Source organism: Penicillium angulare (assembly GCF_028827245.1).
Source record: "Penicillium angulare strain IBT 27051 chromosome Unknown utg000004l_segment0_segment0, whole genome shotgun sequence".
NCBI lineage: Eukaryota > Fungi > Ascomycota > Eurotiomycetes > Eurotiales > Aspergillaceae > Penicillium > Penicillium angulare.
The window spans coordinates 6736426-6761648 of NW_026623163.1; the positions used below are offsets into that span (position 1 = coordinate 6736426).

The 25223-nt window shown below is 48.7% G+C and overlaps 7 protein-coding genes across 7 annotated transcripts; 5 read left to right on the forward strand and 2 right to left on the reverse strand.

The window, feature by feature from the left end:
* Positions 1–1038: 1038 nt before the first annotated feature.
* Positions 1039–7007, forward strand: N7478_006424 (1,3-beta-glucan synthase; the record flags this gene model as incomplete). The annotated part of the gene is made up of 3 exons (XM_056922638.1): positions 1039–1196; positions 1269–6590; positions 6644–7007. The coding sequence occupies 3 exons, from the start codon at positions 1039–1041 to the stop codon at positions 7005–7007; spliced, it is 5844 nt and encodes a 1947-aa protein (XP_056780675.1).
* A 662-nt stretch (positions 7008–7669) lies between these two features.
* On the forward strand, positions 7670–9396 carry lcbA (serine C-palmitoyltransferase subunit lcbA; the record flags this gene model as incomplete). Its single annotated transcript, XM_056922639.1, has 4 exons — positions 7670–7998; positions 8086–8596; positions 8661–9152; positions 9214–9396. The coding sequence occupies 4 exons, from the start codon at positions 7670–7672 to the stop codon at positions 9394–9396; spliced, it is 1515 nt and encodes a 504-aa protein (XP_056780676.1).
* A 1378-nt stretch (positions 9397–10774) lies between these two features.
* On the forward strand, positions 10775–11671 carry scw4 (putative cell wall glucanase (Scw4); the record flags this gene model as incomplete). The annotated part of the gene is made up of 1 exon (XM_056922640.1): positions 10775–11671. The coding sequence occupies one exon, from the start codon at positions 10775–10777 to the stop codon at positions 11669–11671; it is 897 nt and encodes a 298-aa protein (XP_056780677.1).
* Positions 11672–12734: 1063 nt separating this feature from the next.
* N7478_006427 (GNAT family N-acetyltransferase) lies at positions 12735–13389 on the forward strand (the record flags this gene model as incomplete). Its single annotated transcript, XM_056922641.1, has 2 exons — positions 12735–13101; positions 13166–13389. 2 exons carry the CDS (start codon positions 12735–12737, stop codon positions 13387–13389), a joined length of 591 nt encoding a protein of 196 aa, XP_056780678.1.
* Positions 13390–13589: 200 nt separating this feature from the next.
* On the reverse strand, positions 13590–14971 carry N7478_006428 (uncharacterized protein; the record flags this gene model as incomplete). The annotated part of the gene is made up of 5 exons (XM_056922642.1): positions 13590–14010; positions 14090–14232; positions 14286–14516; positions 14612–14716; positions 14798–14971. 5 exons carry the CDS (start codon positions 14969–14971, stop codon positions 13590–13592), a joined length of 1074 nt encoding a protein of 357 aa, XP_056780679.1.
* Positions 14972–15965: 994 nt separating this feature from the next.
* On the forward strand, positions 15966–17965 carry N7478_006429 (putative amino acid permease; the record flags this gene model as incomplete). The annotated part of the gene is made up of 6 exons (XM_056922643.1): positions 15966–16094; positions 16246–16316; positions 16414–16527; positions 16595–17058; positions 17120–17469; positions 17534–17965. The coding sequence occupies 6 exons, from the start codon at positions 15966–15968 to the stop codon at positions 17963–17965; spliced, it is 1560 nt and encodes a 519-aa protein (XP_056780680.1).
* Positions 17966–18794: 829 nt separating this feature from the next.
* On the reverse strand, positions 18795–22653 carry N7478_006430 (GTPase-activating protein BUD2; the record flags this gene model as incomplete). Its single annotated transcript, XM_056922644.1, has 2 exons — positions 18795–19795; positions 19857–22653. 2 exons carry the CDS (start codon positions 22651–22653, stop codon positions 18795–18797), a joined length of 3798 nt encoding a protein of 1265 aa, XP_056780681.1.
* Positions 22654–25223: the final 2570 nt, after the last annotated feature.

Sequence of the window (25223 nt, forward strand, 5' to 3'; positions counted from 1 at the left end):
CGACAAATCACGGGCGATAGAGAGGACTGTAGCCAGGATCCAGTGCTCGGTATTCCCCATTGGAAATACCCACTGAAACCACATTATTTGTTACCGGTTTTACATGCTAAGAGGATACAAGTGGAGACAGTCTCAGGGGCCGCTGCACTTCCCTTGGAATCCGATGGACTGATGATTGATATGATTGGATCAAGTGTAGAGAGTCGCATGTCATTATTGGCCTGTAATATAACTCCAGCAGTGGGGCTCCATGTATTTGTGCTTTTGTGTATGGTAAAATAAAGATGGGTTTAATGTTGGTTAACAACGGTGTATTATGAACAGAACTAGAACCCCTGAGAAGAAGTGATAGGGCCTAGGAAGTAGTGGGTACACTGCCCACATAGGAAACCCGCATAGTTGGCAGAAGTACCTGGAACCTGGTTGAGCCACTTGTGGCCAGACATACGTGTACGGTGACCGTAAATTAGCCTTCCCCCTCTGCTTCTCTCTCCAAGCCCCAAAAATAACACCGGATATTTTCGTTTCCCTCTCTCTCTTTCTCCAAACGCCCCTTCCCTTCGTTCCATCAACCATCTCTACTTTCCCACTTTCCTTTCCTTGTGACTCTCGTTCTGAAGGAAGGTTCGGAGCAGAGATTTTTATTTGGGGTTTCTGCTTGTTTAGAGGCTTTGCTCCTTCTTGTTTGGGGATTTCCCTTTTTTCCCATTCTTCTTGATTATCTGGCTCTTGTTCCAGTCCATTCGTTACCTTCAAAAAAAAAGCCCCGAATTTGACATTCGGTTTTCTTCGAGCTCGACATCCCTTTCGCTCAACGCCGTTACGCTCGAAAAAACCCATTCATTCCCGTGTCCATGCAGCAATAATCGCAACTGCAAGCCAACCAATCAATTATTAATACTGTGCATGGGTCGTTGAGGTGAGAATACTCCGCTGCCTCCCCCGAGATCGTATTGCAAGGTGGTCTCCGTGCGAGGAGAAACAATACTAACACGGAATCAGTGTTATCAACAAGCGACCGATTGCGACTCTCCCGTCATGTCTGGCTACGCAGGAGGTGGCCATTATGACGATGGCTACGGCCATAACGCCGCCCACGGGGACTCCTACTACCAGGACGAACATGAACATGCCCAGGGCGGCTACTACGACAACAACAACAACCCAGAGTATGGCGATGGCTACTACGACCGAAGGTAAATTGCGATTGAACCCGGAGGAGACAATTCGACAAACGGAAAGATCTGGCAGGCTAACAGGACAAATAGTGGTAGTGGATACTACGAAGGTGGTGCTCAACCACAACATGGCTACACCGATGGTGCATACTACGAAGGCGAAGGCCAAGCCCAAGCCCAAGGTCACCACGACAACCAGTACTACGATCAGTATTACGACCAAGGCCAGGACCAGGGCCACCCTGGGTATGGCGGTCGCGGACGCGGTGATTCCGAGGAGGACTCAGAGACATTCAGCGACTTTACCATGAGGTCGGAGACTGCCCGTGCCGCGGACATGGATTACTATGGCCGTGGTGACGAGCGCTACAACAGCTATGCTGATAGCCAGTATGGTCGTGGCTATGGTGGCTACCGCCCTCCTTCCTCCCAGGTTTCCTACGGTGGAAACCGATCATCCGGTGCATCTACCCCTGTATACGGCATGGAGTACGGAAACGCGTTGCCGGCTGGCCAGCGTTCGCGAGAGCCCTATCCAGCCTGGACGTCTGACGCCCAGATTCCCCTCTCCAAGGAGGAGCTTGAAGATATCTTCATCGACCTGGTAAACAAATTCGGTTTCCAGCGTGACAGCATGCGCAACATGTACGACCATATGATGACCCTCCTCGACTCGCGTGCCTCACGTATGACGCCCAACCAAGCTCTTCTGTCATTGCACGCCGACTACATCGGTGGTCACAATGCCAACTACCGCCGTTGGTACTTCGCGGCTCACCTGGATCTTGATGATGCTGTTGGTTTCAGCAACATGAAGCTGGGTAAAGCTGATCGTAAGACCCGTAAGGCTCGCAAGGCCGCCAAGAAGGCCGCCGAGCAGAACCCAGAAAACGAGGCGGAGACCCTTGAAGCTTTGGAGGGTGACAACAGTTTGGAAGCTGCTGAGTACCGCTGGAAGTCTCGCATGAATCGCATGTCCCAGCACGACCGTGCCCGCCAAATAGCTCTATATCTCTTGGTTTGGGGTGAAGCCAATCAGGTGCGATTCTTGCCTGAATGTATTTGTTTCATCTTCAAGTGTGCCGATGACCACTACTCCTCTCCCGAATGCCAGGCTCGTGTGGAACCCGTCGAGGAGTTCACTTACTTGAACGATATCATCACGCCCTTATATCAATTCTGTCGCGACCAAGGATACGAAATTCTGGATGGCAAGTACGTCCGCCGCGAGCGTGACCACAATCAAATCATTGGTTACGATGATATGAACCAGCTGTTCTGGTATCCGGAGGGAATCGAGCGCATTGGGTTTGAGGATAAGACTCGCTTGGTGGACTGTCCCCCTGCCGAGCGATGGCCGAAGCTGAAAGACGTCGTCTGGAAAAATGCCTTCTTCAAGACATACAAGGAGACCCGTTCATGGTTCCATTTGATCACCAATTTCAACCGTATCTGGGTCATTCACTTGTGCTCTTTCTGGTTCTTCACTGCCTACAACTCGCCCACTCTATACACTGACCACTATACTCAACAAGCCGACAACAAGCCTCCTGCGATGAGGTATTTGGCCGCTGTTGGATTTGGTGGTGCGCTTGCTGCTTTTATCCAGGTATTCGCCACTATCTGTGAATGGCTGTACGTCCCTCGACGCTGGGCCGGTGCCCAGCACCTGCGTAAGCGTTTTTTCTTCCTCCTAGCTGTCTTGGTTGCCAACCTTGTTCCTGGTGTCATCATATTTGGATTTGTCGAAAGATTCGGAGCCGCCTCAAAAGCCGTCGGCCTGATTCTCGGAATCGTTCACTTTGTGCTGGCCATTTTCACTACTGCATTCTTTGCTATCCAACCCCTGGGTGGTCTCTTCGGTAGTTACTTGAACAAGAAGGGTCGCCAGTATGTGGCCAGTCAAACTTTCACGGCCAGCTTCCCCAAGTTGCACGGAAACGATATGTGGATGTCTTACGGCCTCTGGGTCTGCGTTTTTGGAGCAAAGCTTGCTGAGTCTTACTTCTTCTTGACTCTGTCGTTCAAGGATCCTATCCGTATTCTCTCTCCGATGACCATTCGTCAATGTACTGGTGTGGTATGGGCCACCAACATTCTCTGCCACAAGCAACCGCAGATTTTGCTTGGTCTCATGTTCTTCATGGACCTGACCCTCTTCTTCTTGGACAGCTACCTGTGGTACATTATCTGCAACACGATTTTCTCAGTGGCCCGGTCGTTCTACTTGGGTGTCTCCATCTGGTCTCCATGGCGAAACATTTTCTCTCGTCTGCCCAAGCGTATCTACTCAAAGGTCCTCGCCACCACGGACATGGAGATCAAGTACAAGCCTAAGGTCCTCATCTCGCAGGTGTGGAATGCCATTATCATTTCCATGTACCGTGAACATCTCCTGGCCATCGACCACGTACAGAAGCTTCTATATCACCAGGTTCCCTCGGAGCAGGAGGGCAAGCGTACTCTTCGTGCCCCAACCTTCTTCGTATCCCAAGAGGACCAGTCTTTCAAGACCGAGTTCTTCCCTGGTGGCAGCGAAGCCGAACGTCGAATCTCGTTCTTCGCTCAGTCTCTGTCTACTCCCATGCCCGAGCCTCTTCCTGTTGACAACATGCCTACCTTCAGTGTCCTCATTCCCCACTATGGTGAAAAGATCCTGCTCTCCCTGCGCGAAATCATCCGTGAGGATGAGCCATACTCTCGTGTTACGCTTCTTGAGTATCTCAAGCAGCTGCACCCTCACGAATGGGACTGTTTTGTCAAGGACACTAAGATTCTGGCTGATGAGACATCTCAATTCAATGGCGAATACGGTGAAAAGGGAGAAAAAGATGCTGCTAAGAGCAAAATCGATGATCTGCCTTTCTACTGCATTGGATTCAAGTCTGCCGCTCCTGAGTATACTCTGCGAACCCGTATCTGGGCTTCTCTCCGCTCTCAGACCCTGTACAGAACTGTCTCCGGTTTCATGAACTACAGCCGTGCGATCAAACTTCTTTACCGTGTTGAAAACCCCGAGGTCGTTCAGATGTTCGGTGGTAACTCCGAGAAGCTCGAGCGTGAATTAGAGCGGATGGCTCGTCGCAAGTTCCGCATCTGTGTCTCCATGCAACGTTATGCCAAGTTCAACAAGGATGAACGCGAGAATACCGAGTTCCTCCTCCGTGCCTACCCCGATCTGCAAATTGCTTACCTCGATGAGGAGGCCCCAGCCACCGAGGAAGAGGAACCCCGTCTCTACTCTTCTCTGATTGACGGTCACTGTGAACTGCTTGAAAATGGCATGCGTAAGCCCAAGTTCCGCATTCAACTTTCCGGTAACCCCATTCTCGGTGACGGAAAGTCTGACAACCAGAACCATGCAATCATCTTCTACCGCGGTGAATACATCCAATTGATCGATGCTAACCAGGATAACTACCTGGAAGAGTGTCTCAAGATTCGCAGCGTTTTGGCTGAGTTCGAGGAATTGACCACTGACAACGTTTCGCCCTACACACCCGGCATCCCCTCTCCTGACACCAACCCGGTCGCTATTCTTGGAGCTCGTGAATACATTTTCTCCGAGAACATTGGTGTGCTTGGTGATTTGGCTGCTTCTAAGGAACAGACATTCGGTACCCTTTTCGCACGTACTTTGGCTCAGATTGGTGGTAAGCTTCATTATGGTCACCCTGATTTCCTCAACGCTACATTCATGACAACTCGTGGTGGTGTTTCCAAGGCCCAGAAGGGTCTGCACCTTAACGAGGATATCTACGCCGGTATGAACGCCATCCTTCGTGGTGGTCGCATTAAGCACTGCGAGTACTTCCAGTGCGGTAAGGGTCGTGATTTGGGTTTCGGTTCCGTCTTGAACTTCACAACGAAGATTGGTACTGGTATGGGTGAACAGATGCTGTCCCGAGAGTATTATTACCTCGGAACTCAACTTCCCCTTGACCGCTTCCTCTCGTTCTACTATGCCCACCCCGGTTTCCACATCAACAACATGTTCATTATGTTGTCTGTGCAGATGTTCATGATTGTGCTCATTAACCTTGGCGCCTTGAAGCACGAGACGATCACCTGTCGTTTCAACTCCGATTTGCCTATCACTGATCCTCTACTCCCAACGTACTGTGCCGATCTTACTCCCATTCTGAACTGGGTGAACCGTTGTGTTATCTCCATTTTCATTGTGTTCTTCATCTCGTTTGTTCCCCTTGGTGTTCAGGAACTGACCGAGCGTGGTGTTTGGCGCATGGCTACTCGTCTGGCCAAGCATTTCGGTTCTTTCTCCTTCATGTTCGAGGTGTTCGTTTGCCAGATTTACGCTCATTCCGTTCACCAAAACTTGTCGTTCGGTGGTGCTCGATACATTGGTACCGGTCGTGGTTTCGCGACTGCCCGCATTCCTTTCGGCGTGTTGTACTCCCGTTTTGCTGGTCCCTCTATCTACGCCGGTGCACGTCTACTCATGATGTTGCTTTTCTCCACTTCGACCTACTGGACCCCTGCCCTCATCTGGTTCTGGGTTTCATTGCTGGCCCTCATTGTGTCGCCCTTCCTGTTCAACCCCCACCAGTTCGCATGGAATGACTTCTTCATCGACTACCGCGACTACCTTCGCTGGCTCTCGCGTGGTAACTCTCGTTCGCATGCTTCCTCCTGGATTGGTTTCTGCCGTCTTTCTCGGACTAGAATCACTGGTTACAAGCGCAAGCTTCTCGGAGTTCCATCTGAGAAGGCCTCAGGGGATGTTCCTCGTGCTCGCATCACGAACATCTTCTTCAGCGAAATCATCGCACCCTTGGTTGTTGTTGGAGTGACAGTTATTCCGTACCTCTTCATCAACTCTCGAACAATGTACAGCGACAACTCGGACTACGCACCCAACGCCATCCTTCGTATCGTTCTTGTGTCCCTGGCACCTGTTGCGATCAATGCGGGCGTGGCGGGCATGTTTTTTGCCATGGCATGCTGTATGGGTCCCCTCTTCAGCATCTGTTGTAAGAAATTCGGTGCCGTCTTGGCAGCTATTGCCCATGCCATTGCTGTCATTGCTCTCATCATCTTCTACCTTGTGCTGTTTGTCCTTGAAGCTTTCAACTGGCCTAGAACTTGTTCTGGTCTCATTGCGATGATGGCTATTCAGCGTTTTGTTTACAAGTTGATCGTCGCACTCTGTCTCACCCGTGAGTTCAAGCATGATCAATCGAACGTTGCTTGGTGGACTGGTAAATGGTACAACATGGGCTGGCACTCCCTGTCCCAGCCAGGTCGTGAGTTCTTGTGTAAGATCACAGAACTTGGTTACTTCGCCGCCGACTTCGTTCTCGGCCATATCATTCTCTTCTTCATGCTGCCCGTTCTTGCCGTTCCTTACGCCGACAAGTTCCACTCTGTTATCTTGTTCTGGCTGCGTCCTAGGTATGTCCCCTCGCTTTCCCTATATCTTAACTCTGTCATCTAACTTCTAATAGCCGTCAAATTCGTCCCCCTATCTACTCCTTGAAGCAATCGAAACTCCGTAAGAGACGCGTGATTCGATTTGCCATTCTGTACTTCACCATGCTCGTCCTCTTTATTGTTCTCATCGCAGCCCCGGTCATTGTTCACAACAAGGGTTTTGCGAAGGACGTGGTCGATCAACTTTGGAGTAGCATTGGTGTCAACGGCAACAATAATATGATGTATCTCCTCCAGCCCATGGACAAGGGCTTGAACGATACAGCGACCTACAAAACAGGTAGCAACCTCCCTCAAGGGGAGTCAGGCCAGTCCGGTTTCGCGGAAACCACTGGTACTTTCGCCAAGAACGCAAAGAGGTTGTATACTGGTATCTAGACCTCGCATTGTATGAAAATGAGCTGTACAAAGTTTTGTATTGTTTCTTCCTGTTATTCCTTGCCTGTCATTCGATGCATTCATTTGAAATAACCGGCGTACCTGTTGATCTTGATGGCTTCTTTTGCGGGATGACCTGTATTTTGAGTGGTTTTGTCATTGCCCGGGGGGGGGGTTACCTTCGTTCTTAACTACTCTCATAGCTTGTTTTTTCTAAATTTCTTTTTTCTGTCACCAAACTTAACGGAATACAATCTGCATTGCTTCAATTAAGACACAACTACTCGTGGCCTTTTAATCTAATAGTGACCTAAACTTGAATGGCATCTACTAATATTTTCCACTCGCCCTTCAAAAAGTTTGAACATAACATTCGTCAGTAGGCTAAAACTAACTAAAACTAACCTGTCTTCCGACGGTCTAAACCCAGGTAACGTCCCCTATTCACGAGTACTGTAGGTGATGAAACACAATTGACAAATGTTCGATCACGTGACCCGTTTCATCAAACTGCGCAGCAGCGTGCCGTAGCCCCCCGGATGATCCTCGTAATCTACATGCTTTGGATTCGCCGGCGTTTTTTTCGTTCCTCCCTTACTCTACTTGATACAAATACTGGAACTGCCCCCTCCTAGCGCACGAGCGCCGTTGAGACCACAGCCATGGATCTCGCGGAGACGCAACGTCTCGTAACCGAGTACCTACACGAACTCGCGAACCTTTTCCACAGAGTACCTGGTTCAGCGATCTTCTTACGATATGTGAAATCCAGCTACCAAGATGACCCAATTCGATCCGCTGTGGAACTATTCCTTTTCCTCTTCGCCGTGCGATACCTCCTTGCCCCTAAATATTCAACCAAGCCAGGCGTGGTACCATTGACAGAGGATGAGATCGATGACCTTGTCGATGAATGGGTCCCTGAGCCCCTCGTCGGCCAGCCAACTCCTTTAGAAGAGCTGGAAGTTGATAAGCGGACCGTCATTGTTGGGTGAGCTCACCTCTTCTATTCTCCCAATGTCAATGCTGTTTTGGTGCACTGGGCCCATTGCTAACTGTCCCCTGTTTCAAATGCTAGTCCCGTCGGACCGAAATCGAAGCTTGTGAATGGTCGCACCGTGACGAATCTTAGCTCCTTCAATTACTACAACTTCAATACGAACGAGGCTCTCAAGGAAAAGGCTATCCAGACCCTTCGCAACTATGGTGTTGGACCTTGTGGTCCTCGTGGATTTTACGGTACTCAGGACGTTCATCTTAAGACTGAAGCCGACATTGCGTCGTTCCTGGGCACCGCGGCTTGTATCATGTACTCGCAGGCGTTCTCGACTATCTCAAGTGTTATCCCCGCTTTCTCGAAGCGTGGTGACATTATCGTGGCGGATAAGGGCGTTAGCTTTGCTATTCGCAAGGGTATCCAGATTTCTCGCAGCATTGTTCGATGGTATGAGCACAATGATATGGAGGATTTGGAGCGGGTTCTTGCGAAGGTTACGAAGGAGCAGGCTCGGAAACCATTGACTCGGCGATTTATCATTACCGAGGGAATGTTTGAGTCCTATGGTGACATCGTCAATTTGCCTAAGATTGTAAGTGAAGCGCATCTCATCTGACCCATTAACGGGACTTTTGATGTTCTAACTGTTTTCCTAGATTGAGTTGCGACTCAAGTACAAGTTCCGCCTTATCCTCGACGAGACATGGTCTTTCGGTGTTTTGGGCCGGACCGGTCGTGGTGTTACCGAGCACCAGAACGTGGATGCTGCGGAGGTTGATATGATTGTTGGATCGTTGGCTGGGTGTCTTGTTGGTGGAGGTGGTTTTTGTGCTGGATCTGAGGAGATCGTTCACCACCAGCGTATCTCTGCCTCGGCCTATACTTTCTCTGCGGCTCTTCCGGCTCTTCTCTCTACGACTGCGAGCGAGACTATCAATGTTCTTCAGAATAACCCTGATACGGTATCGAAGCTTCGCGAGTACACTACGGCCATGCGAGCTCAGCTCGACCCACGCAGTGATTGGGTCTACTGCTCCAGCTCACCTGAGAATCCCGTTCTCATCTTGGTGATCAAGCCTGATGTTGTTACTTCCAAGAAGCTCTCGTACAACGACCAGCAATTCTTACTCCAAGATGTCGTTGATGAGGTATGTTGACGTTTATCCAGTTCGAAATTTGACACGAATGAATTTACTAACTCTGCCACAGTGCCTTGCAAATGGTGTTCTCATCAGTCGCCTCAAGACCCTTGAGGATAACTTCGAACCGAAACAAGTTGTCCCCGCCGGCCTTAAGGTCTGCGTCACAATCGGTCTTACCAAGAAAGAGATCGAAAAAGCTGGCACAATAATTCGACACGCTATTACAAAGGTGATGAGCAAGAAGAAATAGGGGCTTCATCTCCTAATGACTGCTCATGCCCGAATGACCTCCGGCAATCCCTAGCATTCCCTACAGCTTCTCCATCCTACGCCCTAATGTCTCCCATATTCGTCCTTGTATTGTTAAGCTGCTTGTTCATATGCATCTTGCTCTTGCAACCCTGTACAGCACTACCCCTCCGCCCTCGTTTTTCTCTTTTTTTTTAAGGGGCGGTATGTCACTTTGCCGGTGCATAGTTTAAATTGTTTAATACTATTCTTCTATAATGGCCGCGCCTTAAGCGCTGTGCCGAATTACATCGAAAAGAAAGATCTTGCATGACTTCCAACATCTATAATCTACAAACTCTGTTCAATCAAATACGTACTCAAGAATTCTATCCTCCTGCGATGCACTGAATCTGCCACGTAACCACCCATTGGCTTTTCGTTAAGTGCCAAGTTCTTAATATGATTCTGTTCAGTAATACAACCCCAGACTGTCCGAGCGACCGAGCGGAATGAGTGTAGCATTCCACAACTCTACTAGTTGCTAGGGACATTCCTCATCTCTCCCTAGCAAGACAGAACTCAACCTTCCGATGTCAAACCCTGCAATCGTCCTTGCAAGGCTAGATCGTATTCGCCCTTTCGCCTCCCCTCCAAGGGGCACCTTCACAAAACCAAAACCCGGCCTTGATCCCATTCCACATTTCACCTCACATTGAGTAGCCCTGCCAAGTATCCCTGTTTTTACGTACGCCAACGATGAATATAATCCGTCAGATCTGCACAAATACCTTCTTTCCTCGTGCGCGACGGAGAATATCTTGAGGTCATTCCCATTGTTATGCTTGTGATCTACTAACCCTAGGATCCAGTGTGAGGGTTCGGGCAGTTCCGACCCAAGGTTTTGGTAGTGCAATGAAGCAATTTTCTTCTGCTATTTTCGCATGGCTTCTTGCATCTGGTGTTCGAGCAGCGTCTCAAGGTAAGATCAGATCGGTATTTGGGGACTTGGACGCAATTTTTTCTTCTTTTTTCATGTTTGTACTGACTGTGCCGTAGATCCAAAGAAATGTGCTGGAAATCTCCATGATGCTTTCGATGCTCGTGTTGTCTCCGAGGTAGTCGTCTGGGTCAATGAAAATGGGGACCCCATTCACACAGAGACAAATCATGGCTCAGCTAGCACACTTGCGCAAGGAAATGTTAGTCGACCTCATTAGCTCTCGAGAGCAATAGATAGAAGGTCTATAAAGCCTTACTAATACGTTCCAAAGCCTCCTGAGACCCTATCAACTAGTCTATATACCCCGACCACGAAACACGATGCCACTCATACCATCTTGCCTCAAACAAGTGTCCAAGATGAACCTCTTCCGACAACTCTTTCGGGCTCCGGTTCAATGAACAGGATACAAGTCAAGTCACCTCACCATGATGCTCCACCTTCACCTCCGCATCCCCATCCCCATCCGGGTCTACCAAAACATCTAAACCCATCAAAAGGCCCGCATCGCCAATTCGGTATCTCCTACTCACCATATAATGCCGACAGAGCCTGCAAGACCCAAGAACAAGTAAACAAAGATCTAGACGCCCTACCCGAATACAAATTTATCCGCATCTACGGCACAGACTGCGACCAAACGAAGCTCGTAGCAACAGCAGCCCGTCAGCATAACATGCAAGTCTTCGGCGGAATCTACGACCTAACAGGATTCCCAGACAGCCTCAACGTCTTCAAAGAAGCCGCGACAGATGAGCACGGAAAGACCGACTGGTCAGTCTTCCATACTATCGCCGTCGGCAACGAGCTCGTCAACGGCGGCCGCAGCTCCCCAGGCGAAGTGACTGGGGCTGTTGTGAAGGCTCGTTCGTATCTCCGAGCACAGGGTTACCAAGGTCCCGTCGTGACTGTCGATACCTTCTCTGTTCTACTAAAACATCCGGAACTATGCCATGTTTCAGATTACTGTGCTGCAAATTGTCATGCTTTTTTCGATGCGACGCAGCAACCGCATAATGCTGGTCCTTACGCACTTGAGCAAATGCATAGTGTATCCGCTGCTGCTGGGGGGAAACATACTGTTATTACTGAGTCTGGATGGCCTCATGCTGGGGGATCGAATGGTGCGGCTGTTCCTTCTCCGGAAAACCAGCGTGTTGCTATTGAGAGTTTGCGGCGCAGCTTTGGGCACCAAGGAGATGATTTGGTGCTTTTTACGGCCTTTGATGATTTGTGGAAAGATGATAATCGGTACACGTTTAACGCAGAGCGGTTTTGGGGAATTCATAAATAGTTCTCATGTTACGTATAAATATTTGTCTTCTTTCTGCTTGTTCCTTGGCTCCGTGAAATCTAGTTGATCCATGTTGAACTGTACCTGCGTACAAGTCCCAGTCTTTCGGGCATGTCTTGCCCGCTGAGAGATAGACTCCACGTACTCCGTACTTCGATCATCTTTTTATTTGACTTTGAGAAATGCCTAAATCTATTGTTTTTTCCATTAGGAGGATTTCCCTGCCTGGGGCGATTATACCTTTCAAGAAAGTAGTAAGTTGCGCAGTGTTTTCCGCTCTTGGTATCTTTAGCGCGCATCCTTCTCTAATCCTCTAGAATAACCTACGACTCAAGTTTCTCTCACTAGTCTTCGCCAAGGTTCTTAATATAAAGAGTTTGCGACGTAGTATTTCGTACTCCACACTGCGCCTTTGTAGCTTTTCAACCCCTTCTCGACTAAATGCCGCCTGTCAACAAAACCCATGTGATGCGAGTGCGATGATGGGAAGGACACGGGATCGACATGACCCATAAAGCCTTAGAAGCCAATGGGATCAATCGCAGATATGAAAAGTCAATCATGCCATTGTAAAATGCTCCAAAAATATCAACATTTTGCAATTGTGGGTCAGTGGAGAGTCCGCCGCAACGATAAACTCTTTACTGGCCCCCGTCTCGCATTTGTCTTGCCCCCTTAACGCACTCTTATATGCGCCCTGCATGGCCTAAAAACAGAGAAATGGGGGGAAACAATATACCAAATCAAGTCGCAACAGTATCTCCACCAACTTCCATCATTGAAGCTAAATTCGACGCTAATGCGCCAAGTATCGCGTCTTCCCGCGTAGCCTCGTACCCTCTGGCCCACCGCAACAGGGCCCGTAAACCTTCGAAGTTACAAGGATCGGAAAAGATAGGGCCACGAGATGCAAGAACTTCCAGGGGAAACCTTGACCAAGAAAAAAAGTTTTTTTCTTCATTTTCTCTCGCATCCTTTGAGTTTATCTCTTGACCAATTCGTATACTTACATCAATTGGTCCCAGTCCGAAACACTAACTTTACGCAGCTACAGCATCTAGTCATGCCATCTTTCATAATTCAAGAAGTTCTCGTCGAGAACATCCCAGCCTTGTCTCAGCTGTGGTACACAGCGTTTAGCATTCCCGTTAATTTGCGCATGTTCCCAGATACCCCGGCCATCAGAGAATGGTGGGACAAGGCTAATCGCCACGACCTTCTCCACAACCCATACAGGACGTATCTCAAAATTGTCGATCCCGGGCAGCCCGATGCTCTGGTTGCATATGCGAAATGGGACCTAGATCCATTGGCGAGTGGCGAGAAATTTCCACCTTGGCATGATGAGTCGGATCAAGAGACTTGCGAGCATCTGTATACCGTTGGATCTGAGAATCGCGAAGCGTTTTTCGGTGATCGAAAACACTACTGTATGTCGTGTTCTCGAGAACTGATCCCTGTATTTTAATGACTGATTGGTACTTTTGTGCGTAGATTTGGATATGCTCGTTGTGCATCCTGAGTGTCGTAGGCAAGGTGCTGCGTCAATGTTGATACAATGGGGATGTGATCTTGCGGATCAGAATGCTAAGCCGGCTTATTTAGATGCTCATGAGGATGCAGCGCCTTTGTATCGGAAGTTCGGCTTCAAGGATCGTACAGATCTGGGGGTTAGTTCTGAGGGGTCGATCGCGATGATCAGGGAGGCTCAATGTTGATCGAGTTCAAGAGGGAGATCACAATAAAAATCTTACATGCATGTTGAGATACTTGACTCTAGGGCTCTTTTTCAATTTTAGAATAGGGTACTATTGAAAAATCGCATTAAATGTGATTATTAGCGTGCCTCTGTATCGTACAATCATAAGAGGAGACATAGGTCTCGCTCATTAAATCAACAACTGCTTTACCCCGTATTTTATATCTGAATTCGATCCTTCATCGGATGCATCTCATACTCCTCTTCCACCGTCCACTCTCTTGTCTCGTGTATAATCAGCTTTCGGGAGTTATGACTATCCTGTGATGAGCGAGGCGCAGTCAGATCGACCTCACCATTGTCGACTCGGCCCGTATAGACTCGAGATTGATTGGTTGATCCGGTTTGACCAGTAGGCGTGAAGTATGAAGGTTCGCCATTACTGTTTGTTACACCTTGTCCCCAACCTGTGTTGAAAGAAATAAGGAAGGGTTTGAGACATGGCACAGTAGCGACCATAATGCTGGTGTGGAAGAGGACGGCGGTAGTTATTACGGCGCTGGATATGTTCAAAGACGTGTCTGGGTGGTAGAGCGATCTGTTGAGATAGGTTTGTCGGAGGATAATCAGGATGATCATGCTAAATAGTGATCAAAGAGAGTGTGTTAGCCAATGTGCTTCATGAATGCCCAATGGTTTTGAATTCAAGCCGAACATACGGGGTCCTAGTTCCAAATGCAAAAACAACCATTCCTTTTTCCTTCCACCTCATTTGAATACCCCAGACTAGTATGATACTCAGCCCAAAAGTGAGTACTTCTGTAATGACATCAAACGCTGTGATGACCTTCCAAGTGGTGCCCTAAATCTGAATGTTAGCAGAATAAAATGTAGAGTTGGCGAGTGTTGACGCACGAGGTTACTGCAATGCTGAGATATGTCCGATGATTTCAATGAGTATTGTGGATGACAACTGAGAGCGACGGCCAAAAATGATGTTACTGTCCAAAGTGCGACCACGCCCACCAGGAGCTTGGAGTACCACAAGTACCATGTCTGTCGACCCAGCCGCTTCAGAAGCAGGCATACAGAGAGTTTAGCAGCGCCGTACCCAGCAATAAATACAAGACTTGCTGCATGAAAACCCTATGACCATGGATTGTCAGTTTCCAGATTTGATGAAGTCGTCGGCTTTGCTCGAATTGATCCTCATACTGAAAGTAGCGGTGGGAAGTTCTTACCTCTCCAGCATGCTTCAGTCTCGAAGGCGAGTTTCGTTCATGCGTTTGACCAAGACCATGATCGACTGCATCCATGATAACACCTACATGGACAACAGCCAATGCCTAACACAGAGAACCGATTAGAATCCATATCATTCTACACGGACTGAAGAGCGAGCTTTGGTGGGCTGATAGGATACTCACACTTCCGATAAACACCATCAGATCATCAAGCTGCACTGGCCCGTTGATGGCCAAGCGCATATACAGGCGGATCAAGCTCACTATAATCATCCATGACATGAAGAGCGTCTCGACAATAACAATCAACCCAGTTCGGTCCACTGGAGAGATGGCATAAGGGGGTTCATAGTCCATGATGTCGGTGATTGGGATGGAAGAATTGCTACAGAGGCAAGAAAATATCAAGTCCGTGATAGTTCATGGTTATAATATTTGAGTCTATTCCTCCCTGCGGTAGTATCAAAGCGAGATTTTGAAATTGTGGGATCAAAGGATCCAAGAACCGCAGGGAATCATATTAGGCCGAACTATATTGATGCGCAGCCTGTCCCGGGCCCCGAAGTCTGGAATCCACCCGAATATTTACGCCGTATTCTCTGCCGCATCTTATTTGTTAACAAAGTACGTTGGCCAAATGTCCTTGGTACCAGGCTCTACTGTCGATCGGCCGCCCGATGATGAGTCTCAATATCGCCCGTCCAATAAAAGAGAGTGATCTGCATAAAAGAGGGTCTCAGGGTCGCGATCCCTGTCGGCGCAGGATGCGCTGGAAAAAGTTAGCTGCACTATACACGAATCGTTAACCCAATCAGCTTTGACGTCCAATATCAAAGGAGCCGACCACCAGGAACTCCAAACTAACCCGAACTTACCATGGGGGCCCGCCGAGATTAATACCTCAAGCCAAGTGTAACGCGGCTACCGGAGACGGACTCGACTTTAAGCTAATGCATTGAAGATGGATCTCGGTCCGCGATAAACAACCACAACCCCTGACCATTAACAGGGGTTCGTCCTCTAGTGTAGATGCAGTGAAACGAGCCATCTCCACCTCTTAGCTCTGTTCCAGGTCCAGGTCGCGCCCCCTCCAGCGCCACCCGTTTTCTAGTGTCCTATTGTTCTGGTTTCTACTGCTCCACTCTGAATGTAAGGAATGTTCTACCCCAAGAGTGTGCACGGCGTGCATTCCGACTGTGGTTGCACTATATCTTAGTTCATACCACCGTTAGTTGCCTTACAGTATCCCTCGAGTTTCTTTTCTTCTTCCAACTCCTCAACTTGTCGCTCTTTCCAACCCATACTCTCTTTTCTCTTCGGATTCTGGAAATCGAATTGTTAAATCTTCAACATGGGACAAGAGGAAGGAGTCACGCTGAGCGTGCAAGGTACTCTACATGAGGATGTCTCCTCCAGGAGGGATGGTACCATACGCGACAAGCAAGACATGCAACGTGTTGGGCGTTCTCAAGAATTGAACGTATGTGAACTTTATTCTTCCAAAAGTTATTCCTAATCTTTCTGCGCCCGAAATATCCAGCCCCAGAAATTTCTCCCAATGTTTGGGGGAATAGAACAGGGAAAAGAAAAAGCAAGTGGGAAAAAGCAAATTAACATTAACATGCATTCAGAGAAACTTCCGCTTCCTTTCCATTCTTGGCTTCACGGCGGTGCTTATGTGCACATGGGAGGCCGTACTCTTGTAAGTCTTTGCCCTATTCGGCCCACTGAGGCTGCTGGCCACAATACGCACAGCACAACTAAATCCTATTATGCTGCATACTAATTGATTGTACTAGCGGTTCCTCCACTGGTTTGACTGATGGCGGTAAAGGAGGAATGATCTATTCCTACATTGGTACATTGGTAGGCTTCAGCTTTGTGATCCTCTCCATGGCCGAGATGGCCTCTATGTATGTCCCCAAGTTCAAATTCCCCATACAGTTAGTATGTGACCAACTACTGACAACTTGTTCCAAGGGCCCCCACTTCTGGTGGTCAATACCATTGGGTCTCCGAATTTGCGCCTCCCCATGCCCAGGGCTTGCTAAGCTATATGACCGGCTGGCTTTGTGTACTGGGATGGCACACTGGTATTGCAGGATGTTGTTACACGGTCGCTAACATGATGGTCGGCATTGCTGCCATTAACTATCCTGACACTTACACTGCCGAGCCATACCATGTTACACTCATCATTATCGCTACAGCATTGGCTGCTATGTCGTTCAATACGTTTTTGGCTCAGAAGCTTCCCTTCATTGAGGGAATCATTCTATTCGTCCATATCTTTGGTTTCTTTGGCATCTTGATCCCCCTCTGGGTGCTATCTCCCAAGGTTCCAGCCTCTGAAGTCTTCGGTTCGATCGAAGATCGAGGTGGCTGGGGAAACAGTGGATTGTCATGCTTGGTTGGACTTATAGGTCCTACTTACGCGCTCATAGGTATGTCATTTGTCTTAATTTTGATATACATATTATTAAATGATAACTAACGAACTAAAAGGCCCCGACTCCGCGGTCCACATGGCTGAGGAAATTAGAGATGCATCCCGAGTTCTGCCCATGGGAATGGTCTCAACTCTGCTTCTCAACGGTTCCACTGGACTTGTCATGATCATCACTTTTGCATTCTGCGTCGGCGATGTCAGCAAGGCCCTAGAGTCCGACACAGGCTTCCCCTTCATTCACGTCTTCCTGAACTCCACAGGCTCCGTCAGCGCCGCGACAGGAATGACAATCGTGATCATGGTCATGCAGTTCTGTTCAGCCATTAGCAATGTTGCAACTACATCTCGCCAAGTCTACTCCTTCGCCCGAGACCGTGGTCTTCCCTTCTCCGATTTCTTCTCCAAGGTAAGCTTCACTTCATATAATCTCCCCACCCAATAATCACATATTCTAATCATATTCAAAATAGATCAACTCCACATTCACTGTCCCCGTCAACGCTCTCTGCATTAGCTTCATCATAGTTTCTCTCCTATCCCTCATCAACATCGGATCATCGGTTGCTTTCAGCGCCATCATGTCCCTTGGCTGTGGTGCATTGCTCACATCCTATACTATCTCCACCAGCTGTGTTGCCCTTCGACGCTGGCGCAATCAGCCCCTTCCTCCTGCACGCTGGACTATGGGCAAGTTCACACCATACTGTGATGTGATCTCAGTTTTTGTTCTTTGCTTCCTCACATTCTTCACTTTCTGGCCTTTGAGCAAGAACCCAGCTCCCGCTGATATGAACTGGGCTGTGGTTATTTATGGAAGCGTTGTGATTCTTGCCGGAGGGTACTATATCATTAGAGCTCGCAAGACCTATAAGGGTCCAGTGACTCGTGTGAAAATGATGTAACTGACATGATGACGGTATGATATAGAAGTTGAAAGAGAATGGTTGGTTGCGTGTGAATGATCTACTAGTATCTCATCTGATGCGAAGGGCTACTTGATCCCCTGGATACGCCTTTTAATGAGAAAAGTACATAGTTGTTTAATTTCTCTTTCCCTTAATGCTTGTTCTGTCAATAATGATCATCAATCAAGACATTTCCAAACTTGTAGTATTCATAACACGACATCAAGTTCCAAGGTTTATACTCAGCCTGACATTGACGATCTCGGGATATTGTCTCACATATGCGAGGTATTCTATAGTAGGAGGTTAGGAACTACAGCTGTTAAACCAAAAGTCAAGAGTCCAATCCGTCTATTCGGGAACATATCAAATGTATTTACATGCTGGTCCAGAGACCATTTAACAAAAAAAAAAAAAAGGAAACGAGCCATCCCAAAACAATGAACCTCGACCCAGCTTAATCTCAAGACAAGATCGTATGCTTTTGTATAACCGAGGGCCCAAACACCCAATCCTGTATAGCTTTTGTCTCTTTTTGCTTAGGCCCTTTTGTTTTTGCCATTGCAAGAGCTGGGTCGAGGTGCCTCCGGGTACAAGGGAGGACTTGGCCTGGAAATTAAACATAAAAAAACATCCAAAGGAGAGGGAAGGGTATCAACACCATGAGTCATGCTGGGGTGACATGGAAAAGGGAAAGAGAAAGGGGGGTAATTGGAATAATTCGAGAACACAATAAGGAAGAGCGTGGACTTCATGAGCACATAAACCAGAGGAATGGAATGGAAATATCAAAGTAGTGGTGGTCAGGGTCAGCGTAGTTCGTCAATCAAATTTCGTTCCGGAGGTCCTCGTGCGAGTGGTTGCCGGACTGATCACGCTCTTTGGCCTTGCGACGAGAGGGCGCAGGGACGAAATCGAAAAAGCGATATTTGCTCGAGCTCTCCTTGGTCACACTGGATCTGCGAGCTTTGGAGTTCTCGGAGTAATCGAGGGAATATGTGGAGGAGTTCTTGGAGCTACCAGTACTATCGCGGGGATCGGACCAGCGGGGTATCGTGAAAGGCATGCGTGATTGATCCCACGTTGCTGAAGATGAGCTGGGCGGAGTGTCGTCATCTTCTGGCCCGTGATCAGTTGATCGACGAGGAATGGCAGGTCGAGGAGCGAAGAATCCGATTGAGCCACGATGGCCTGGAGTGTTTGAGGCAGATGAGCCCGGGGCAATGGCAGCAGTGGCAGCGGTGACCGCAGCGGACTCTTGAGCTAGAGCTGGAGCAGTTGGCTTGCTTGAACTTTCTTCATGGAGAGTTACAGCCCGCTCCATGGAGTCAACTAATTCTTCCCATTTAACTTCAAGTGTGCCGTTGGGACGCTCTGCTTGTTCTGCCTCGTCGAGACAATCCTCAGTACGCTCTTGGAGATGGAGCGCAAGTTCGTGAAATTTGGAGAGAGATGGGTCGATCTCTTCCAGTTCGGAGAGCCTTTCTGGGACAACCTCAAGCCAAATATGAATCAAGTTTGCGAAGCATCGAGATTGGTCAATCAGAAATGGAAGACTGGGGAACCCTTCGCGCGAGGTAAGAGGCAAGCGTCCAAGAATTTGCAGTGGAGTGGTGTAGGAGGGAGTGGGGATTGGTGCTGTCGCATTGGATGGGATATCACAAATGAGGTCGACAAATTGCTTGAATTCTGCGCGGTTACCGGCGAGAAACTTGTTCATTGGCTCCATCCACGGCTCCTTATTGCCAAATGTTGTCATATTAGCCAATCCTTGAAGAGCCTTTGCGATCAGTGTCAAAGTGCGCTGCGCACGGGATCGAGGATGATCTGGAAATTAAGTCAGCATGTTGTTGAACTTCGAGAAAAAAACACCACTTAATTGACGTACCCTTTAAGAGCCCAAACAGCTTGGGATTCAGGATGGCTGGGCAAAAGAACCGGAGAAACAGGAAGCCGGATACACTGCTATAGGTCACAGTGCGTAGGAAGTCGCCATATCGATCCTCAGCGCATGCCCTAACATGTCTGAAGATGCGCCTGAGCTCGGCTGGGCACCGAGACCATGAAATTGCAATAGACTTCCACACCGTGGTAGTTAGGTTGATCAAGTTTCGCCAGTTGCGGTCAAGGTCTTCGGCGCGTGGGACTCGGGCTGGGTCAACCTCACACTCAGGGTCGCTCTCGTCAATTTCGCGAAGTCGCTCTCCGATTGTCTCTTCCAAATACTCTTTGCCCAATCGACGCATGTGTTGGTCAAGGGCTTTTGTCAATAGTGAGTTTCCTCGGAAAAGAAGATTCGCTTCCACAGTAGCAGTCCTTCCCATGTCTCTTACAAGAACATTACGTTCGTGACCGGATGAGTCTTGGGAGTTATTTGAATGAATCCTCGTCGTGTATCGTAGGTGACTGGCAGTGGACTCTTTGTGAAGGCCGTCGATCTCATCTTCCACCAGCGCTGAGATCCAATCCACCGTAGCACCCGACACCTGGTAGATATTCAGGAGCATTTCAGAAAGCTGGTTCAATTCAGATGACATAACTTGTCCCATATTGACGGTGAGACCGTTTGTGAATTTGTGGAGGAGCTCTTTCATTGGTGCATATTCCTCAGACATCAAGACCACCGTTTCCTCCATTCGAGCTCTCATGAACATCTCGCCAACTGCTTGGTCTTGATCGTCAAGAACGGGCCACCACTTTTCACAGTCTACGCCTGGCTCCAATTCGTCCAGTCGCAAGTCCACCCTTCCAAAAATCGCATCTTTGGTGGAGATTTCAATTTCATCCAGCATGTTGACTGCGTTGACTTCTTGATTGGACGGGTATGTCCCTTGGGCAATAAGAGTCCAATCCCGCTGTGCGTTGAGGGTTTTGACCAATATCGAAGCTTGTGAGAGGACAGGTGGTAGATCATTGAAGGTGAATTCTTCTCGCCAAAATGGATTTGTTGTACGATATTTTACAGCAGTCTTGGCGCGTATTTCTCCATCTAGAAGGACCTCGGTGTAAAAATCGCTGATCTTGGGTGTGGGCGGAGCAGGGTGCGCATGAGCTCTAGATGCCTTTCGACTTCGCGGGGTTTCTTCCTCCTTGGCACGAAATAGCTTGGCTTCGGTGACTCGCAAATGGAGTATTCTTTCGATTCGGAACATACCCTTAGTGGGCGATGGGTCGGCCTCGGGTGTCTTATTGGAATCTTCTTCTTCAGTGGTGATTTCAGGACCATACAGTTCAGGAATGGTAAACGCGCGCAGTAGCACGAACCAGACTTCAAAGAGGACGCGGGTTTCAAGGGCGAGATAGATAGGACGCATTGCTACGTCGGGGACGGGCTGTGCCGTATATTGCGGGTAAATAGCAATGCAAAACTCATCATCAAGTACCGAGGAGTCTAATTGTTGAATCGCACAGCGTGATAACTGAGAAAGGTTGATGAACGCTACCAAGGTAACATCCGACTCGGTAAAAAGCTTGAAAGCGCCGTTCTCCTGTAATGTACAGCTTACTCGTTGCCAAGAGGAAGAGAGAGCTCTGGACTGTCTGTAAGTAGATACGCGCCGCGCGGATTCCGGTCTTATTCCAGCTGCCGATGGCTCGTCCCAAAGAAGCATCTTACCAACCTTGATGATCGCAGCATCTTTTTGATTTGCGCTTTCCGAATTTCTTCTTCGCTCCGGAATACGGCGGTCCCCAATTACAACCGATTGAGGTTTGGTCATTTTGTTTTGAACGCCCTTGGGGCGTATGGGTTGCCAACAGAGTAGAGCCGCGAGCCACGAATCGAAGGTTTCGTTGACATGAGGACGTAGCTGAATTCCAAGGCCCGAGGTGAATGTTTGAACACTTAGGTATGTCATTGAAAGCTCTGAATCAAACAGGGTTCGAACGCGGCAGCCACGTAGATCTGGGATCAAAGTCTTTGCCAATGCCGGTTCACCCTTTGCTTGGTATATAAGACTTCCAGTGGCGACATTGATTGCGCAGTACCCGGATGTCCAAGAGCTTGCGGATCGAGTGTTGGTGGATGTTGTTCTGAATGAAAGAATCCCGTGCATCCTTCCGCAGGTTGTTTTCATCAATTGAAGAATCTTGGCTGAATCCGTGTTTGAGAGAGGTGATGAGAATGAATTTTGAGCGATTGCGATGGACCGGCCACTTCCAGGAGATTTATTGAGTCGTTGGCGCGTTACCGCCTGTCCGATATAATTGGGGGTTTGTATTGAAGGAAAGCCGATCGAGGATGAAGAATCCTCCACTGTCTTGTTTTCTGCCATCTTGGTTTGGGATGAACTGGTAGCATTGACCGATCCGATTCGGGTCCGCGCCTTGAAGGTATTGGATGGCATGTCGCTCCGTTGCTCCTCCAATGTCGCGGTTCGCGATCGCGTACGCACGGTCCTTCCCTCAGTCGGTGTTCCCTCCTCGCTTCGTTCGATGGTTCGCGATCGCATAGTGGTCCGAGGTGAAGGCGCACTCTGGGTCAAGTATTCGGATTCGGATAAAGGGGAGTGTGATTCCGGTGTCACTGTGCGAATGCCGGTATCTCGAAAATTGTCTGGATATACCATGCCGTGTCGATCCCGGGATGAGGATTTCTTACTAGCTCGTCGCTCCACGGGACGGCTATATAACGCCTGGTGCATAGAACCTCTCTTACTGTACCCATTGGGATTGTCTGGGTCCATTCTGCACGGCTGTCACACACCCTCTTGAGCGGAGACGAGGCGTGGTGGTGAGGAAGTCCGCACCGGGGGGGGGGAGCGCTCGGGGAGTATGACCTCTAGCCCAATTATCTCGTAGTCGTCGTATATATGCCTGGGCACACGGGAATAAATGAAAGTCGGGGAATTTGGCGAAGTGTCGTTATGAGAACACATGGAGTCCAAGCGGAGGAAGGAGGCCGGAGACGGACATTCGGTCGAGACAGGGACAAAGGGGAAAGGCGCCGGTCACCGTCGTTTGTCTGAGAGATGCAGAATCTACCAATCGGGTAAGCTTTTAAATTTCCCAGCTAAATTTATTGCGGTAGCAGCGCTATCATGCAGTGGGGGAAGCGGCGGACACCATGAGTGTCCGTTTCAAGGCCCGAGGAAGGCCGAAGCAGTGGTAGTCCGGGGGGGGGCGGGCGTGATATCATTATTATTGAGGGGAAGGGAGGGGAAACCAAAGGCACCGTAGGGAAACATGGAGGGTCAAGATTATACACAAACACATACCTTCATCAGTCCCCTTTGAAATTGGGAGGTCTTGGATATGCCGGGTGGCCGCCTCAGAGGGAGGTGGAGGGGGCTTCTTTCGTTTGGAGTGGGTTTGTGTGTGTGCGTCCGTGTTTTGCAAGGTTGCAGATCCCCCAGCGCAGGGAAAAAGAAAAGTCGTAGATTGACAAGCCTAAGGCGATGGGCTAGATCTTAATCCCCCAGATAGTCGTATATATTGAAATTGAATCTCTTTTGGGGCTCGGAGGAGAAGAAGGGAAGAGAGGGGCGGAGAGATGGAAAAAGAGAGGGGGGGGGGGAGGTGGATAACGGAAGCTGAGGTCTGTCTCTGTCTCTCTGTCTCTCCCCTATAGAAAATCTACCGCGAACAACAACTATAACTGCCTGGATCATAAGAAGATTTCTCGCATTGACCGCAAGTCCTAAAGGCGTTGATGACCAAAGTCTTAGATGCGTCTAGGCGAGTTGGTTTTTCCCCCCTGATTTCTTTAAATTTTTTTTTTATTTTTTTTGGGTACAAAATATAAGACTATTCCAATGGAAATCCACGCTCGTGTTCCTCCTCGTCCTGCATAATGGCCAGGTACCACCAAATCCTGAGCCTACAACCCTTTTTAAAGCCTTCAAAATGAGCTTTAGCCGAGAATGCTAAGACTCAATGACGCCAATCGGAATTCCAGCGCACTCAGACTAGCCCTGCACGGTACTAGGATGGCTGATTTTCCCTTCCCCTAGTCCTGAGATGCTTAGTTCCCTCCGGCGCTCGGGAGCATTTGGTTGACGTCGGATGGCAAACTCTTGTCTTATCCGAATGTCTAATAGACCAACGAGAAGACGACAATACCGCGGGAAGTATTCTCCATGGTCAACTTCGTGAGCATGTAGAAGCCGTGACCAGGAATTGCGTGTCTCCCATTTTGAGGAAGGCACTTTAGTGTAATGGGCCTGGGGCGAATCATGCCTGAATCATGCGCGACCACATTGGATATTAGGATCCAGGTTGTCGATCGGACCCTCTTTCTGGAGCTCAAGTGCTATTTAGCCCCAATATCACGGTGAGAATCTTGGACTCCTATCTGTACAGAGATATCTATTTCCATATCCATTGGTGCGTGGGTAGTTATGCAAACTTGAACCAAGTTGGTGGGTAGCTCCTTATGAAATATTATAATAATAGGTATTCCTCATATGCTACACTATGGGATGTCCAGGTGGATGTTCCCCCTGTTCTAAGCAGAAGGTCGCTAGCTACAGAATTAGGTGCAGCTAGAGCCACACCGGGAACTTTGGGATCTGATGGGTCCTGAGAACATATATTCTGATCCGAGAGCCTCTATGAGCATTCTATGCAGACTAAATGGATCTATATATCATCATTTTAAGATCCAATTTGCAAATATCAGCCACACTATCCGACAGCTAGATTCCGTAGCACCGGGTTTATTGACCCTCAAATTGAACGAGAAACGGGAAAATCTGGGAAGGTTGCGGGTACTAACTTCAAAGTGGGTGCGCCGGACGAGGGGACCGTGTCATCATAAAATCCCCAGTTGCCCCCCCCCTAACCCGATACTCCGACTATGTATGCTAGCGATGGAAAATCTCCGAGGCGGATCCCGTTCACATTGTATACTATAGAATGGACTTGATGGATTTAAATGGCTCAATGCCTTTCAATTTCACCAGATTGTACTATTCATGGTCCCGAAGGATGGAGTAAATTCCAAGTCACCGCCAATTGTTCTAGAAAAAGCCACCAGGTGCAGTCATGCATACCTAGTCTCACTAGGAAAGACTCCGTAGGGACGGGACCACTCACAGCAGAGGAAGAATAGGTTCTTCCTTCCCGATCCCCGCACTGATCCCAGTACCACATGACTCGTGTCGGAACAGGCAAATATTGATGCCTGATAAACTTAACAGGATTATCAGGCCACTGTATTATGTCATTCCCGTCAATCACCTGCTCGTGCTCAGGTGGGCTAGCCAAACGGATAACATACCAAAGCTAAGTCTAAGCTAACAGGCTCCCGCGGACA